Source organism: Aspergillus thermomutatus (genome assembly GCF_002237265.1).
Source record: "Aspergillus thermomutatus strain HMR AF 39 chromosome Unknown NODE_11, whole genome shotgun sequence".
Classification (NCBI taxonomy): Eukaryota; Fungi; Ascomycota; class Eurotiomycetes; order Eurotiales; family Aspergillaceae; genus Aspergillus; species Aspergillus thermomutatus.
In genome coordinates this window covers 81,308-95,216 of record NW_020798059.1, presented here as the reverse complement: position 1 = coordinate 95,216, position 13,909 = coordinate 81,308, and the positions used below count along the sequence as shown (strand labels likewise).

Sequence of the window (13,909 nt, the reverse complement as noted above, 5' to 3'; positions counted from 1 at the left end):
ATCCGAGTGGATATCCTTTCTCGGAAGTCAGCAAACAGATAATAGACAGATGGAAAATCGTGGCTCCCATGTCGTATGTCCAAATTGTGCTATAATACTGATGTTCCGATTCGCAAAGCTCAGCCCGAAGTTTCCCTATATCAAACATCTCGTCATGGATCCCACGGTTCTCGAAGTGAGTCAGATACAGAACGCACACTGACGACAGCTAATGTCTTCTAGCTGAGAGATAAGTCCCTCTTCATTGGCAAATGCTACATCAACGGAGAATGGGTTACTGCCCAATCCCGAAAGACCTTCAAGGTCTTTGGTAGGATGCCCCAACTGCCTTTCCAAGTCTCAACGCCCTGACAGCGTATATGCAAGACCCCGCTACGAATAAACTTGTCGGAACCTGCCCCGATAGCGATACTGCGGATGCCCACCGGGCAATCAACGCGGCCTCGGAAGCATTGTGCTCATTCCGCCAAACACCTGTCCGCGACCGTTCTCGCATGCTACGCCGATGGTACGACCTCATCATGCAGAATCAGGAAGACTTGGCGACACTGATTACCTGGGAGAATGGCAAGCCGCTGGCGGAGGCCAAAAGCGAAGTCGCATATGCAGCGGCATTTCTCGAGTGGTTCAGCGAAGAATGTCCTCGCTTGTACGGGGACAGTATTCCCGTATCCGTGCCGGGAACCTTCGTGGTCACCATCCGAGAACCCGTCGGCGTGTGCGGGCTCATCACGCCTTGGAACTTTCCTGCAGCTATGATCACCCGCAAGATAGCACCCGCCCTAGCAGCTGGATGCACGGTGGTGGCTAAAAGTCCCGGAGAGACACCATTCACAGCGAATGCGCTGGCGGAACTAGCGCACCGCGCGGGTATACCCCGGGGAGTTGTAAATACCCTGACGAGCTTAGAGAATACGGTCGAAGTGGGCAGAGTGCTTTCCACCCATCCCAGCATCAAGAAAATTTCCTTTACGGGGTCCACACGGGTGGGTAAGTTGTTGATGAACCAGGCGGCGTCAACCGTGAAACGAGTGTCCTGGGAACTCGGAGGAAACGCTCCTTTCATCGTCTTCGACGATGTCGAATCTCTTGATGATGCGGTTGATGGATTGATCGCATCCAAATTCCGAGGCACTGGACAGACCTGTGTGTGCGCCAACCGCATCTACGTCCATCGATCATGCTACGATGACTTCGCAGCGAAGCTCGTGGCCAAGGTGAGGCAGTTCCAGGTTGGACCGGGTTTCATGCCAGGCGTCACGCACGGTCCACTCATTCACATCGCCGCGGCGGACAAAGTCATGGCGCATATTGAAGATGCCAAGGCAAAAGGTGCCCGAGTGCTACTTGGCGGAGAAAGAATAGAGAATCTGGGTCCAAACTACGTCCAGCCCACGGTGCTGGCGGACATGACGCACGATATGCGACTGGCCTCCGAGGAAACCTTTGGCCCAGTCGCTGCTCTCTTCCCCTTTGACTCTGAAGAGGAGGTCATCGGACTGGCTAACGACTGTGAGGTGGGTCTTGCTGCATATTTGTATAGCAGAAGCGCGGCAAGGATGCTTCGAGTTGCGCAAGCGCTTGAAGTTGGCATGGTGGGCGCCAATACTGGTATCATCAGTAACGTTGCATCTCCGTATGTTTTCCTTCCTGTTCAAAGCTCTCGTAACTTAGTGAATCATCAGCTGACCACCACCCACAGGTTCGGTGGTGTTAAGGAGAGCGGATTTGGAAGAGAAGGGAGCAAGTACGGGATTGACGAGTTTACCCACGTCAAGACCATTACGATCGGGGGTCTATAGACCAGGGTAGAGAGATATTCAGTACTAAGAGGTGCCACAAGAGGGCGAATGTTATGCATGGATATCGATCGAGTGTTCCAGGAATCTCTCCCTAAAGTGAGACTCGTATCAAAGATCAATGGCAAACCTACCAATTTTTATGGATACCCAGGCAAACCGTGTGAGGATATATTTTGATTCTTCGCAAAGGGTTCCCTCACTGCGCTGTAGATCATATGTAGCGTGCGTAGCAGGAATACGGCCACGAGTTGTTTGCCCAGGTGTTCCCCGAATAAATTTCTTTATCACGAGTAAGAATCCATTGAACGATCGATTCTCATTCGAATTCCGTGGAGAGTCAGAAGCACTATAGATGGCCATACAAGGCATGCATTGATAGAAGATAATTCGAAGGACGTGAACAGATTTGTCTTCATGGAACCAGATCAATAGGCCAGGGTTTTGGACTTATGGAAAGTTCATGTACTGCCAGCCTCCCAGGCTGGAGCGCTTATGTCTTCAGAAAACGGCGGTAGTTGGAGATTGTCCAGCCACAGCATGCTTGGTGAGTTTAGACTGAACTGCGATTCGGCATCATGAAGGGTCGCAAAAGATCCAAGTTCTTGTGGGAAAGACGCGAAGAATCCATCGAATGAACCAGCAGTTATTTGAGGGTCATGAAGTTGAGTAGTAGGTTGACTCTCTGGCATGACACTCAAAGATGAAGGCTCGTTCTGCCACAGTCTAGCCCAACGCCGGAACTGACTGTAGGCAGAATCGACTTGACTGGTGGCTGTATCCTCACTTCGGCTACGATGATCCAGACGTCGCGCCGCCTGCTCCAGGGCTTCAATGACCGCTACCTCCGAGCGAGCCGATTCCAGGCCAACGCACATTTGACGGATCAAAGTCATTCCTTGCAAAAGGGCATCGCGTAAATAGTCCGGTCGCGCATTCAAGCTTTGAGCAATGATCGCCAGGAGTGCAGCACGACAGGAACTGAACTCCGTGTATGAAATGCGGGCTAACCCGACCGTGTCCTGCAGCAATTGGCAGAGCTCGATGATTCTGATAGCAGCCTGTACACCATCAGAGGACAAAGTCGCGCTGATGTCTAGACCTGGGTCGCGTTGAGAATCAACTTCTCCTGCACTTGACGAGTTTGCTGCCCGAATCAGAATGAACGGGCGGCCCATGTACAGCCTGAGCATAGCGTAATTTAATTCCATGTGAATATTGCAGCGGAAAAGGGGGCCCAAAGGATCAAGGTCCCGACAATGCACCTTCTTGGGGAGAGAGTCCCACCATCTTATGATTTCATTGTGAATGTAAAAGAGTTGTTCTAAAAAGGGCTGGTGCAAGCCTCGTGGAAGTCGCCGTAGCCGGCCTCTATACTCACTGTTAAAAGCGTGCGGAAATGCAACTAGTGTTAGCTGAGTTACTCACATGATATGTGCGACCTTTCCAAGCTGCTCGGTCAAGTGAATAGTAGCATTGACATTAAGGAGGTTGATCGCACGATTGGGTGGTCTCAGTTCAGGCAAGTCTTTGGGAAGCTCAGCGTCTGTCTCAGCAGCGGACACAGAGAAGGGACGCCCGTGAAGAATGCTAATCCTCCTGTGCATGACATGTTAGAAAGCGACACATCCTTTAGTAGTAAATTAATTAGGTTTTTCGTACTTCTCCAACGAATACGCTGACCACCAAAGGCGGTTCCGAACTTCGATTGTTCGTGCGTCCAAGCCATCCCCCGCGAATCGGCGATGCATCCCATTTTGGATGGCCATGTTGATAGCCAGCCCATAATAAGTGTAAGCAAGACCGGAAGTATCAATGGGGAGTGTGTAGACACCAAGCAGCAGAAATGCCTGAACTGTCTCGATTGAAGCAATGGTAATTAAATCGGGAATCAAGCGACATGAATGCCGATAGAGAGCCAATCCAATGTGATCGTCAAGTAGACTATTTTCGCCGGGTGGGTCGCGCAAGGCCTGTGAGCGGTCGCCGTGCATGTAAGCGAACTGCGTTCCGATTGCAAATGTCATTAGAATTGTACATATCCAGCCGGCGTCATTGATGTCCAAGGGACGTTCGATGGTGTAATAGTAGTCTAGTTTCTGCCGGAACTCTATCTCGTCGAAATAAAAGTAATTCGTCTGTGCGTACTCTAAGAAAGTGTTTGTCAGGAAGTCGGCAATATGCCGTGGCGGAAAGTACGTTGTCGACGACTTGACGAGCGAACTGGTGGACTGGAGACTGGTTGCACGAAATGAGTCATTGGCTATCGCAACGTCGCCTGCCTGATGATCCTGTCAGTACGGCACTGTAACTGCTGTACTATTCGTGGAAGAATAAATACCGCATTGTCATCGGGGTCATTCCCAAGGCTTTGCAATCGGCGGCGGATCATGCGCGAGTAGTTCCAGTGAGAGAACTCTCCAGAGTAGTCTATGTAACGGCATTAGTAGGCAGAGTATGGGCACGAATAGCCTGGTTCCAGTCCAGAATTTGTTCGACATACGCATTGTACTAGTGGAAAGCGGATGAATGGAATAGCTGTCCATTATGGCGCAATCTTCCTGGTTTGGGGCTGATATGGATGCATTGCGAAGTTCTGAGCGATTTCCCTCCAGCATATCCGCAACAACTCGCAGATTTGACGTCTCCAATGATATATCACCCAAAAAATGCTGTACAATCCGTTCCAGGTGTCGTTGCTTGTCCGACGCCGGCTGCGGGGAATGACTGGCAGAATACCATATCAGTTGAGCGCCCGAAATTGTGTTGCAGCGAAACACAGGCCAACTTCATACCTCGAAACGTTTGACTGAACTACCTGCTCTGATCGCTTATCGACTTGGCTGTATTGACATGTCCGCTTATATCGCTGGCATCGCACACAAGGCAAGCCGCCATGGCCTGGTGTCGTCGGTTAGCGGATTCGAGGCAATATGGTAAAGCCCTCAGTACATTTCTCCTTGTGGTATCTGCATGAATCGCATCTAGAAGAAGGGATTTCAATTAGCGCATGCTTCCAATTGAGAGCGAATGATGGGAAATCTTACGCTTGCGCAACCCTCTTGCGCAAGGCATCCGGGACCCTGGGACGCTTTTGACGACCGTGGGGTCTGGTACTCTGAGGTTCCGACATGATCTAACGGAAGAACATATTTGTCCTGGGCCATGCAGAAGAATAGACGCATTATCGTGAAACAGAGAACGCCGCCCTCCTGGCTCGTGGAAGGGATCAGTTGAGGCCCAGTGAAAGGAGGATACGGAGACTCGGAAGGGATTGAATCATTGAAGATTGGACGAGTGTGGGGCAAGGCACATGCCAAGAGAGGGGGTCATGATAGAAAGGTTCTCACGATAAAACAGCTCGCCATGAAAAGACGCGAGCGACCAACTCTGGGCGTCCTTAAACGGTCAGAGTTGACATTATCTCCGAAAGGGTCAATTCTATTTTTCTGGTCAGTCGGAGATGTCATCGATGGAGGAACTCTCGTTCCCAACAACCAAGGCATATAACGTATGTAGAGTTCCCTTTAGGAGATGCCTACTATTCCCGGGCTGGAACAAGCAATTCTTTCATCACATATCATCCACCTACATAAAGCGGGAGTCGGTGGTCTCATTTTAAATGTTCACTTGAATCACTTGAACTATATTTACGAGCATATTTCAAGGCCAGTCCCACCGAAATCCTCCTCAATGCACGGATACAAGCTCCTCTCCAGGCAAGTACACACACAATCTTGCCCCTGACTTGCCAGACGACCGCAGCATATGCAGCGAGCTTGCGTATGTCTTGACTCCCTTCGGACTAGAGAAAAATATCATTTCCAGAGAGAATGTGTGTGTTGACTGCGAAATATTCTTAATAACTTGATCTGGAATCATGAATCGAGCGACCAGTAATCTGTGCGTCAAAGGAATCTGCCCCAAGCAGAACACGCGCAGTTTCAAGGCCCTGGGTTCAAGCTTTTGACGTGCCACTAACAAATCACAATTAAACAACTATACTCCACCACCGTGATACATTAACTAGTCTTGGCAGGAAGCTCACAGGGGCCCTTGGCGAGATATCTCCTCACAGATGGCATCGACTATGACCCTCGTCGTAGCCGAACCTCCCAGATCCGCAGTCACAACCCCCGCCTGACAAACAGACTTGACACAATCCATGAGTCGATCCGCCTCTGCTCCTTGGCCCAACCATGTCAACATCTCCGCTGCAGACCAGATCGCGCCAATGGGGTTCGCAACCCCCATGCCAGTGATATCAAATGCACTCCCATGGACTGGCTCAAACATGGACGGGTTCTTCCGCGTCGGATCGAGGTTACTCGAGGCTGCAATGCCAATCGATCCCGCCAGAGCCGCGGCCAGATCAGACAGAATATCCATGTGCAGATTTGTCCCCACAACAGTGTCTAGCGTCTCTGGTTTATTCACCATCCGAACAGTCATTGCATCTACCAGTGCCTTATCCCAGGTCACATCCGGGAAATCGCGGGCCACTTCTGCGGCAACTTCATCCCAGAGCACCAGCCCGTGCCGAAGGGAATTGCTTTTGCTCACGACAGTTAAATGTTTTCTTGGCCGCGAGCGCGCCGTCTCAAAAGCGAACCTGAAGATCCGCTCCACGCCTATCCGTGTGAAGATGGCCACTTCAGTCGCAGTCTCCCAGGGCTGACCGATGTGTGAGCGTCCGCCGTGTCCGGAGTATTCACCTTCAGAGTTCTCGCGGATGAGCACCCAGTCAATTCCGTTTTCGGGCGGGGCTGCGAGGGGCTCTTGGTCCCCGGAAAGGATTTCACGGGGCGTACGTTGGCGAAGAGCTGGAGTGGACTGCGGATGGCGAGGAGGAGACCCCAGAGGGAGATATGATCGGGGACATCTTCATCAATCAGCCACTGGCAGGAAGTTTAGGTAATTCCTGACCCACCTGGTGCGCCGACGGAACCAAAGAGACATGCATCGAACTGTCGATAGACTTCCAAGTAGTCGTCAGGAACGTAGGAGCCCGTCTTTTCCCAGTAGTCGGAACCCCACGTGAATTCGATTTCAAAAGTGCGCAATACGGCGGCCAGCTTCGTGACCACCTCAATGGCAGCTTTCACGACTTCGGGACCGACACCATCTCCTGGGATGGAGGCGATGCCATATGAGGGAACCGACATGATTTTGAATGGCTTGAGTGAGGTGACACAGCTGTGATGAGAAGGAAAGCCTATTAAAGTACCTGTTGATATCTCAGGGAGGGTCACCGGCCCGGAACTCAGTGTACATCGGGCCGAGGACTCTTTTCATGGGATCTCGAAGCATTTCCAATCCAATAGTATCCAGTCTCGAGGATATGCTTGAATATGCATGAGGAATTCTTGCTTATCATAATCACTTATGAAACCAACAGCTCCATTATCCAAGAGGAAGAGCACGTACTGATCAAGATGAATGAGTCCCGTAGAAAATTACTGGTGTATACTAAATGTCCTAGCTACGCTCTTCGCTTTCCTTTCGTATCCTCCACTGATCAGCCGAGCAGAGTTCATACGACACCGATAGATTAGGCGCGGGAACACCTCGCCTCTGTGCCTCGCGGATCACCTCACCTAGGAGATTCTCATGTTCAAGAAGATTGCCCTGCAACTGTTAGTTCCCCCTAGTCCATCTCAAACTTTTCACACAACGCATACCTTTTGCATGTCCCTCTGCATACTAGGGCATATTTTGTTCTCGATCGGATACATGCGGATCATTGTCTCGATGATATCCTTGGGCAAATCAACTCCAACAGCTCAGGCTATTTTGACCACCTCCTGCATAGCGGGAATAACCAAGTGATCCAAAGAACCGCATATTTGTAAATCGCCAGTGTTCACCCCAGTAAGAGCGCATATAGGATTTAAAGTTGCGTTGTAGACCAGTTTTCTCCATCACTCTTGCTCCCAGTCCAGCTCATAGCAGACACTAGTCTTGCCTCCTGCACTGTAGATACTTACAAATTGCTCTGCAGCCTTTTGTTGAATATCCTTGCTAAGCAGGTTATTGTAAAAGGCACTGATGCATAGATGATCATTCTCTTTCTACTCAATCACTCCAGGGGCGATCTCATGAGCATTGATTTGACTCACGCCAGAGAGAATAACATTATATAGGAAACAAGACAGGAATGGTTTCTTAATGTTTAGCCTATTTTGGATGAGAATAATAACAGTAAGCCCCGGGATCATTGCAGGTGCAATAATCTTATATACTAAGGGGCTGACATCAGGTATGTTCTTAGTGGTGCACACAATATAGTCGAAGAACCGGCTCTTCTCACTAGGTGCAACATGGGGCACTACGTTTAAGACTGATATGGACGCTCGTTAGCCCATAATATTCAGCTAGGGAATTAGATTGATATACTGGCAGTCGGCCGCCAACCTAAAGATGGCCGTGTTCACAGGAGATAACTTCAAATCCCCTGGCCATAACACTTTCATAGTTGGACCGCAAGACGCAAGTGACTTCAGCCAATTCCCTAATCTCCAGATTAAGCGCAGCGATGGTTCCAACTCCTCCTGCCCCAATCAAGAGCACACAACATTTTGGAGCCATAACACGCGGTCAGATATTTGTTTGGATCAATTTTGATGGCGGGATGGAAATTTTCGGAGATTTTGTAAGGGTTGACACCAGGTGTGGTATACACTCTGAAAACGAGGCCTTGGGGAATTTCCAGTACTTAGATCTCATTGTACTTCCTTATCTAACGTTCTTTTCCTTGCTATTTCACGCCGGATCATGGATTGTGACATAGGGGGAACATGTACCCGAGTTGTTCGCGGCCCGGCTGCCCTTAGACCCAGATGGCTTGCTTTAAATTTCATTATAGACTATCTGCAGGCCTTGGCAGATTCTGTTAATGACCTGCTTAATGCTATATTATGAGAGTAGGAGACATCATCCGTTGTCAGACCCATCATCTATTCATCACCCTGGATTCCTCTTCCTTCAAACACCATGTCTGGCGATTCCGAATTGAGAGCAATCTCAACATCTAAAGCCTGCCCTGGTGAGTATGGGATTAGTTCCTTCCCCTGAGTACAACAAATTAAGTGGGCTATAATATTAACACTGAAGATCTGGTAGCAATCGGACCCTATGTAAGGCGCTCTCAATCTCTCAACTCTCAACCTTTGATGGCAAAGGTCGCTAGCTGACCGTGCCCCTCCACAATAGTCCCAGGCGATGGTCGCAGGCCCGTGCATCTTTCTCTCGGGCCAAATTCCCATCGATGCCAATGGAAATCCGCTCCAAGGGAGTATTGCAGACAAAACGCGGGCGTGCTGTAAGAGCATCCAAGCGGTCTTGGCCTAGGCGGGAAGCGATATCAGCAAAGTGGTGAAATGCACCGTATTTCTCAATGATATGGATCATTTCGACGAGTTCAACGAGGTTTATGAGACTTATTTTCCTCATAAGCCGGCCAGGAGCTGCGTGGCTGTCAAGACGCTGCCTAAGAGTCTGCAGGTTGAGATTGAGTGTGTTGCCTTGGTGAATGGCGAACCATCGAGACTTAAATGAATCCTTGCCCTTACTCTAGGCTTCTAGATGACCCAGTTTTATGAATAGCAGACTGTAAACCATTGCCAATGCCCCTCTTCAAACTCATAGGTTGCTCTTGAAACTGCTCCTCTGCTGCACTAGCTCCAGCACCTTCAGTGCGACTCCATAGCTGTACGTATACCCCAAAGTGTTGAACCCATAGGCGTGAATGACATCGCCCTCCCTTTCCAGGCGATACCCTCCCTTTCGGCCAGGTCTGAACCCCACTAAATCCTGTATGACGTTCCTGTCAACATCGACCGATTGGAAGCGATCTTTGGTGATGAGATTGACTCGTCGCAGAATGTCCGTCCGTAGTTCAGGCGTCACTGTCCGATCGTAGTTCCCCTCTTGGCTGACTCCGCCAATGATGACGCCTCCACTGTACATTCGAGGAATCTGGTAGGTATAATGCGAGCCTTGAAACATGATCATTTCATGCGATTCACTTGGTACCAACATCGTCTGTCCCCTCACGGCGACTACTTCCTTGTCACCAGCCAGATCCAATGCGCCCACGCCAGAGGCATTCACGATGACCTTGGTCCCAAGCATCCGCTGTGCCTCAGTGATGGACCTGACCTCGGCACGGACGAACCGAACCCCCTTGGAGTCGAGGAGACGCTTGATCCACGGGAGGAACGCGGCCGGATTCACTGTCATCGACTGGTATGTGAATCCGATCTTCGCACCCGCCGGAAGATCCGTTGTAGGAAGACGCCGGTACTTGGGTACTAGTCGCTTGTACCAGATGGTCGAGTCATCGGTCCGATCGTCGTAGTATTCGATCACATCTACTACCTACGTAGGACCCATGAGTGGATGTGCATGACGGAAAGAAAGGCGATCAAGCCGCAAAGGAAAGAACAATACAAACCTGTACGCCACTTGTTGGGTCTCGATGGGCCAGTGCCCAGTAATACTTGAACGACTCGGCCTGGAGTTCGTGGCCTTCGCTATCGGGATGGGGCAGTATACCCGCACCGGCCCTGAATGACGGGTCTCATATGTGAATCTTTGCAGGATATTAAGAAAAACAAAGGTTCGGTTCATACCAAGGACTCGCCCAGTTTTGAGAATTGTCACCCGGTAGCTCTCGCGCAACGATAGTCACTGAATACCCTGCCTCGGCAAGCGCCAAGGCTGATGTGAGCCCGATGACTCCTGCGCCGATAATGCCAATTTCCATTTTTATTGCCTGTGAGATCCTTAACTTGAATCTGTTAGTGAGTGTGTTCATCCAGGATTTAAGTATGAACTCACTTGTCTCTCGACCCGGATCGGTCTCCGGGTGTAAGCACCCGGTTCGTAGAGTGGACGGCTGGTCAATTTAGGTCATGCACGGAGTATTTACTGTACCTAGATATTGTCAACAGGCTTTGCCTGGTGTGGCAGTGAGAGACAGGGGAAGTGGCCAGGGAGTTAATAGTTAATCGGCATAGAATCTAATCATTAACGGAAGATGCTGACTGCTACTAACAAACTAGTTATCAAGCAGTAGATTACATTCCAAGATCCTGATATATGACCTCCCTCGGCCAGTCCAGCAAAGTCGATAGCCGTCCAGGCAATGCAGTTGAGATTTCAAAAAAGAGCATTCGTGCCCTTTTCCCAACAAACCAGTAATCTTCGAACACACAGACCTGGGCGCAATAATAGGCCATCAATACAAGAGCTGCCACGTTCATTTGCTTCACAAGAGAGATAAATTCTTCCCCGACGGAGAGAGGCCAGATGTAAATCATTCCACACTCCAAGGGCAATTCAGCACTCTCAATACACTTGAATGAAAAATAGAGTTGCTGTAGTGCGTAACTGCATGCAATTCTCTGCTGGATTTCCGGGACCTCCGCCTCAAGGAAGTAGCTAAGTTGGTGGAGCTGGCCCTCTATGTCACTGAATAGATCAGTTTGGTTTCCCCTATGGTGCTGTTAGCTAAAGTGCGCAGGACTTCACTTGTACAAGATCACAGAGCGCGCGATATCCCAATTGCACAACAGGGAATACAGCTACGGTTCAGACGAGACACGGACACTAGCCAGGAAACTTACTTCGCCAGAGAGGTTGGGGCGCCGAAATCCTGCCGCAAGAGTGGTCGAAGAGAGCTACTTTGTATTATATCCATGAAGCTCTCAAGTGCCATAATACCTCGACATAATTTAAAGAGTTCGATGACGGAGTTTAGAACTGGCGATATACTAGCACTGTCCGGTTCTGCAGGGGATGCGAATGTGTACACCATGATTAAGCTGGAAGAGGCAAACAGTGCGCAGCAGTTCTTAGCTGTTGGCGAGTGAAGAGCCTTTCGGAAGGAGGGCAGGGCGAGAGTAATATGGTACCTGGAGCTTTTCAGATAGCTGCTGTACTTTTCAGGACAGCTACAGGCGATGTGAATTGCTGATAGGGCCAGGATCCCATGCATCAAGAACTCGTACGAGTATGCAATCGTAGGGATATCAACCTGCCACACTTCTTGCATCTCTGGTCTTCTTGCCATAGATGTGGAGGTGTGGAGACAATAATGGTGCATCAACTCAGGGTCGCGGCCGGTCCATTCTGAAGACAGGGCAAGCATGGTCATCTTTTGATAGAAAGAGCCAAAGACATCTTCACGGAGAGGCCGGTACAATCATCTCTCACTTCAGAACCTGAGTTAGACATGCTGATATCTGATCCATATCCACAAGAGAGCAGACTAGGGCGATACTCATAGCTGCAATTCATTCCCCACATTAAACAATTTAAGCACAGGTTCTCCTCATTACACTATAGTTTTATCAATAAGTGCATTAGTATACATACAAGCTTAGATTCTAGGGATAACTTAAAGCAAAGCGGCAACTAGAAGCACAGGGTTTCCCAACCTTAACCCTTCTTTTCTTACACTGCTCACAGCCGTTGCGGGACTTCTTATAGGATCTTCACAGCGGCATGTTGGGAATTAGTGAGGGGAGTTGTTGTATGGGCCAGGGAATCAGAGAACAATATTTGGCCAAATATATTGAAAGGCTGGAAGTAGCTACTACGCTTCTAGGGGCTTCTGGCTTCAAGATGAGGCCAGAGGATTACACCGCAGAAGGGAGAGTGGTCATGAGATTTACGAAAACGAAAACGGATACGACTTGTAAAGTCCTCCCATGCCTGGTCAAATTAAAGAAATTGCCTGTTTAGGAGCTGGGGAGTGTGTGGTTATCCAGCGCGGTGCATTGTATAACTATAGTGTAGCTGTTTAGGTTCCCTCATTACTACTCTGTACATCTTGAAATCAAGGCCACCACTCACAAGAAAATCAGTATCTCAACAAGAAACGCAGATAAAAAGAAGACACAAGAAAAAAACATTCAACAGCATAAGTATGGTAGTGGTCACCAGGCGCTGCATGGGCGGCTTGCTGCCCTATTCAGTCTTCCTTTAGGGCACTTCTGGCCCCTGTTCACCCACCCAAATATTATAGTATAGGTGCAGGTGGCATGGTCCTTATTTATGAGACTCGGAAATTGCCTATGTATTTTTATTTGCATATCTTTAATTCAAACTATGGGCTTCATTCCATGGATTCAGTGCGTATAGTGAACTATGCTCTTTTGGTTTTTGTGAGCAATGCCGCTCTGAGCTCGCCTGACTGGGGTGATGGGAGTCTGGGCATTCTTTATCACTCGTTCAACCTCCGTACTCTATCTATACTCTCTCTACCTAACAACTGAACTACATCTACTATACGAGCTGCCTCAATCCAAAGGTTCTTTCAATGCCTTTGTACTAGCTGCGCACCCTCCGGGGGCCTGGGACTCTAACCTTGAGCATATCAAGCCTCTTCAGTACCCTCTTTCCTGAGGCTTATGTATGCATCTCCAGAGCTGAGAAGTTATAATTCCTAAAATGAAAGCAAAGAATGATCGATTCTTGGTGTTAAACTGCCTGAGCTAGTACATTGTCTCTCTTAATAATAAGCTAATCCTCCGAACACCATGCATAACCCTCGGAAACACAGCAAAACCAACGGCCCTGTCATTAGAAGTAAAGCATAAGGATCAAGAGATCGCCCAGGGCAGATACTCAGGGTTGTTTTCATCCTTGTCCAGCGGTCGAATCACCTCCAAAGCTCTGTTGAACGCTGTCCACTTCCTCGCCACGTTTAGGTGATGACGAAAGAACCCCATGTCAATGGTTAAAGTCCTCGACGCATCGAAGTTGGGAAACAAGCTCCGGCAATCTTCAGGAATTAAATCTGTGATTTTAAGTACAAGGTTTCGCGGATTAGCGGGGGGTGGAAGAACATCCTAAAGACCTAATCAGTTCTATCCTTCGTTCATCAATATAAGACTCACAATGCGTGGCTCCCTCAAAGCAGGTTGTCCGTCTCTCAACTCCCAAACCTCTAGATATACAGAGATTGGGCCAACCCAATCAGACACAACGACTTCAGATCTAACTGCCTTATACAAATCGGGTGAGGAATCCTGAATCCCATCTGTGGTACTTTCAATATCGTGTGTTGCTTGGGACATCTCATCTCCATATTTAGTAATAAG

At 49.1% G+C, this 13,909-nt stretch overlaps 4 protein-coding genes across 4 annotated transcripts; 1 reads left to right on the top strand and 3 right to left on the bottom strand.

Annotated features, from left to right (window-relative positions):
- Positions 1 to 154: 154 nt before the first annotated feature.
- On the top strand, positions 155 to 1,802 carry CDV56_107969 (NAD-dependent succinate-semialdehyde dehydrogenase; the record flags this gene model as incomplete). Its single annotated transcript, XM_026761588.1, has 3 exons — positions 155 to 175; positions 223 to 310; positions 367 to 1,802. 3 exons carry the CDS (start codon positions 155 to 157, stop codon positions 1,800 to 1,802), a joined length of 1,545 nt encoding a protein of 514 aa, XP_026618203.1.
- A 458-nt stretch (positions 1,803 to 2,260) lies between these two features.
- Positions 2,261 to 4,306, bottom strand: CDV56_107886 (fungal specific transcription factor domain-containing protein; the record flags this gene model as incomplete). The annotated part of the gene is made up of 5 exons (XM_026761505.1): positions 2,261 to 3,170; positions 3,228 to 3,398; positions 3,462 to 4,081; positions 4,141 to 4,229; positions 4,303 to 4,306. 5 exons carry the CDS (start codon positions 4,304 to 4,306, stop codon positions 2,261 to 2,263), a joined length of 1,794 nt encoding a protein of 597 aa, XP_026618202.1.
- A 1,537-nt stretch (positions 4,307 to 5,843) lies between these two features.
- CDV56_107793 (uncharacterized protein) lies at positions 5,844 to 6,964 on the bottom strand (the record flags this gene model as incomplete). Its single annotated transcript, XM_026761412.1, has 3 exons — positions 5,844 to 6,575; positions 6,611 to 6,681; positions 6,730 to 6,964. The coding sequence occupies 3 exons, from the start codon at positions 6,962 to 6,964 to the stop codon at positions 5,844 to 5,846; spliced, it is 1,038 nt and encodes a 345-aa protein (XP_026618201.1).
- A 2,476-nt stretch (positions 6,965 to 9,440) lies between these two features.
- CDV56_107657 (FAD-dependent oxidoreductase) lies at positions 9,441 to 10,566 on the bottom strand (the record flags this gene model as incomplete). Its single annotated transcript, XM_026761276.1, has 3 exons — positions 9,441 to 10,178; positions 10,255 to 10,366; positions 10,433 to 10,566. 3 exons carry the CDS (start codon positions 10,564 to 10,566, stop codon positions 9,441 to 9,443), a joined length of 984 nt encoding a protein of 327 aa, XP_026618200.1.
- Between the last annotated feature and the right edge of the window lie 3,343 nt (positions 10,567 to 13,909).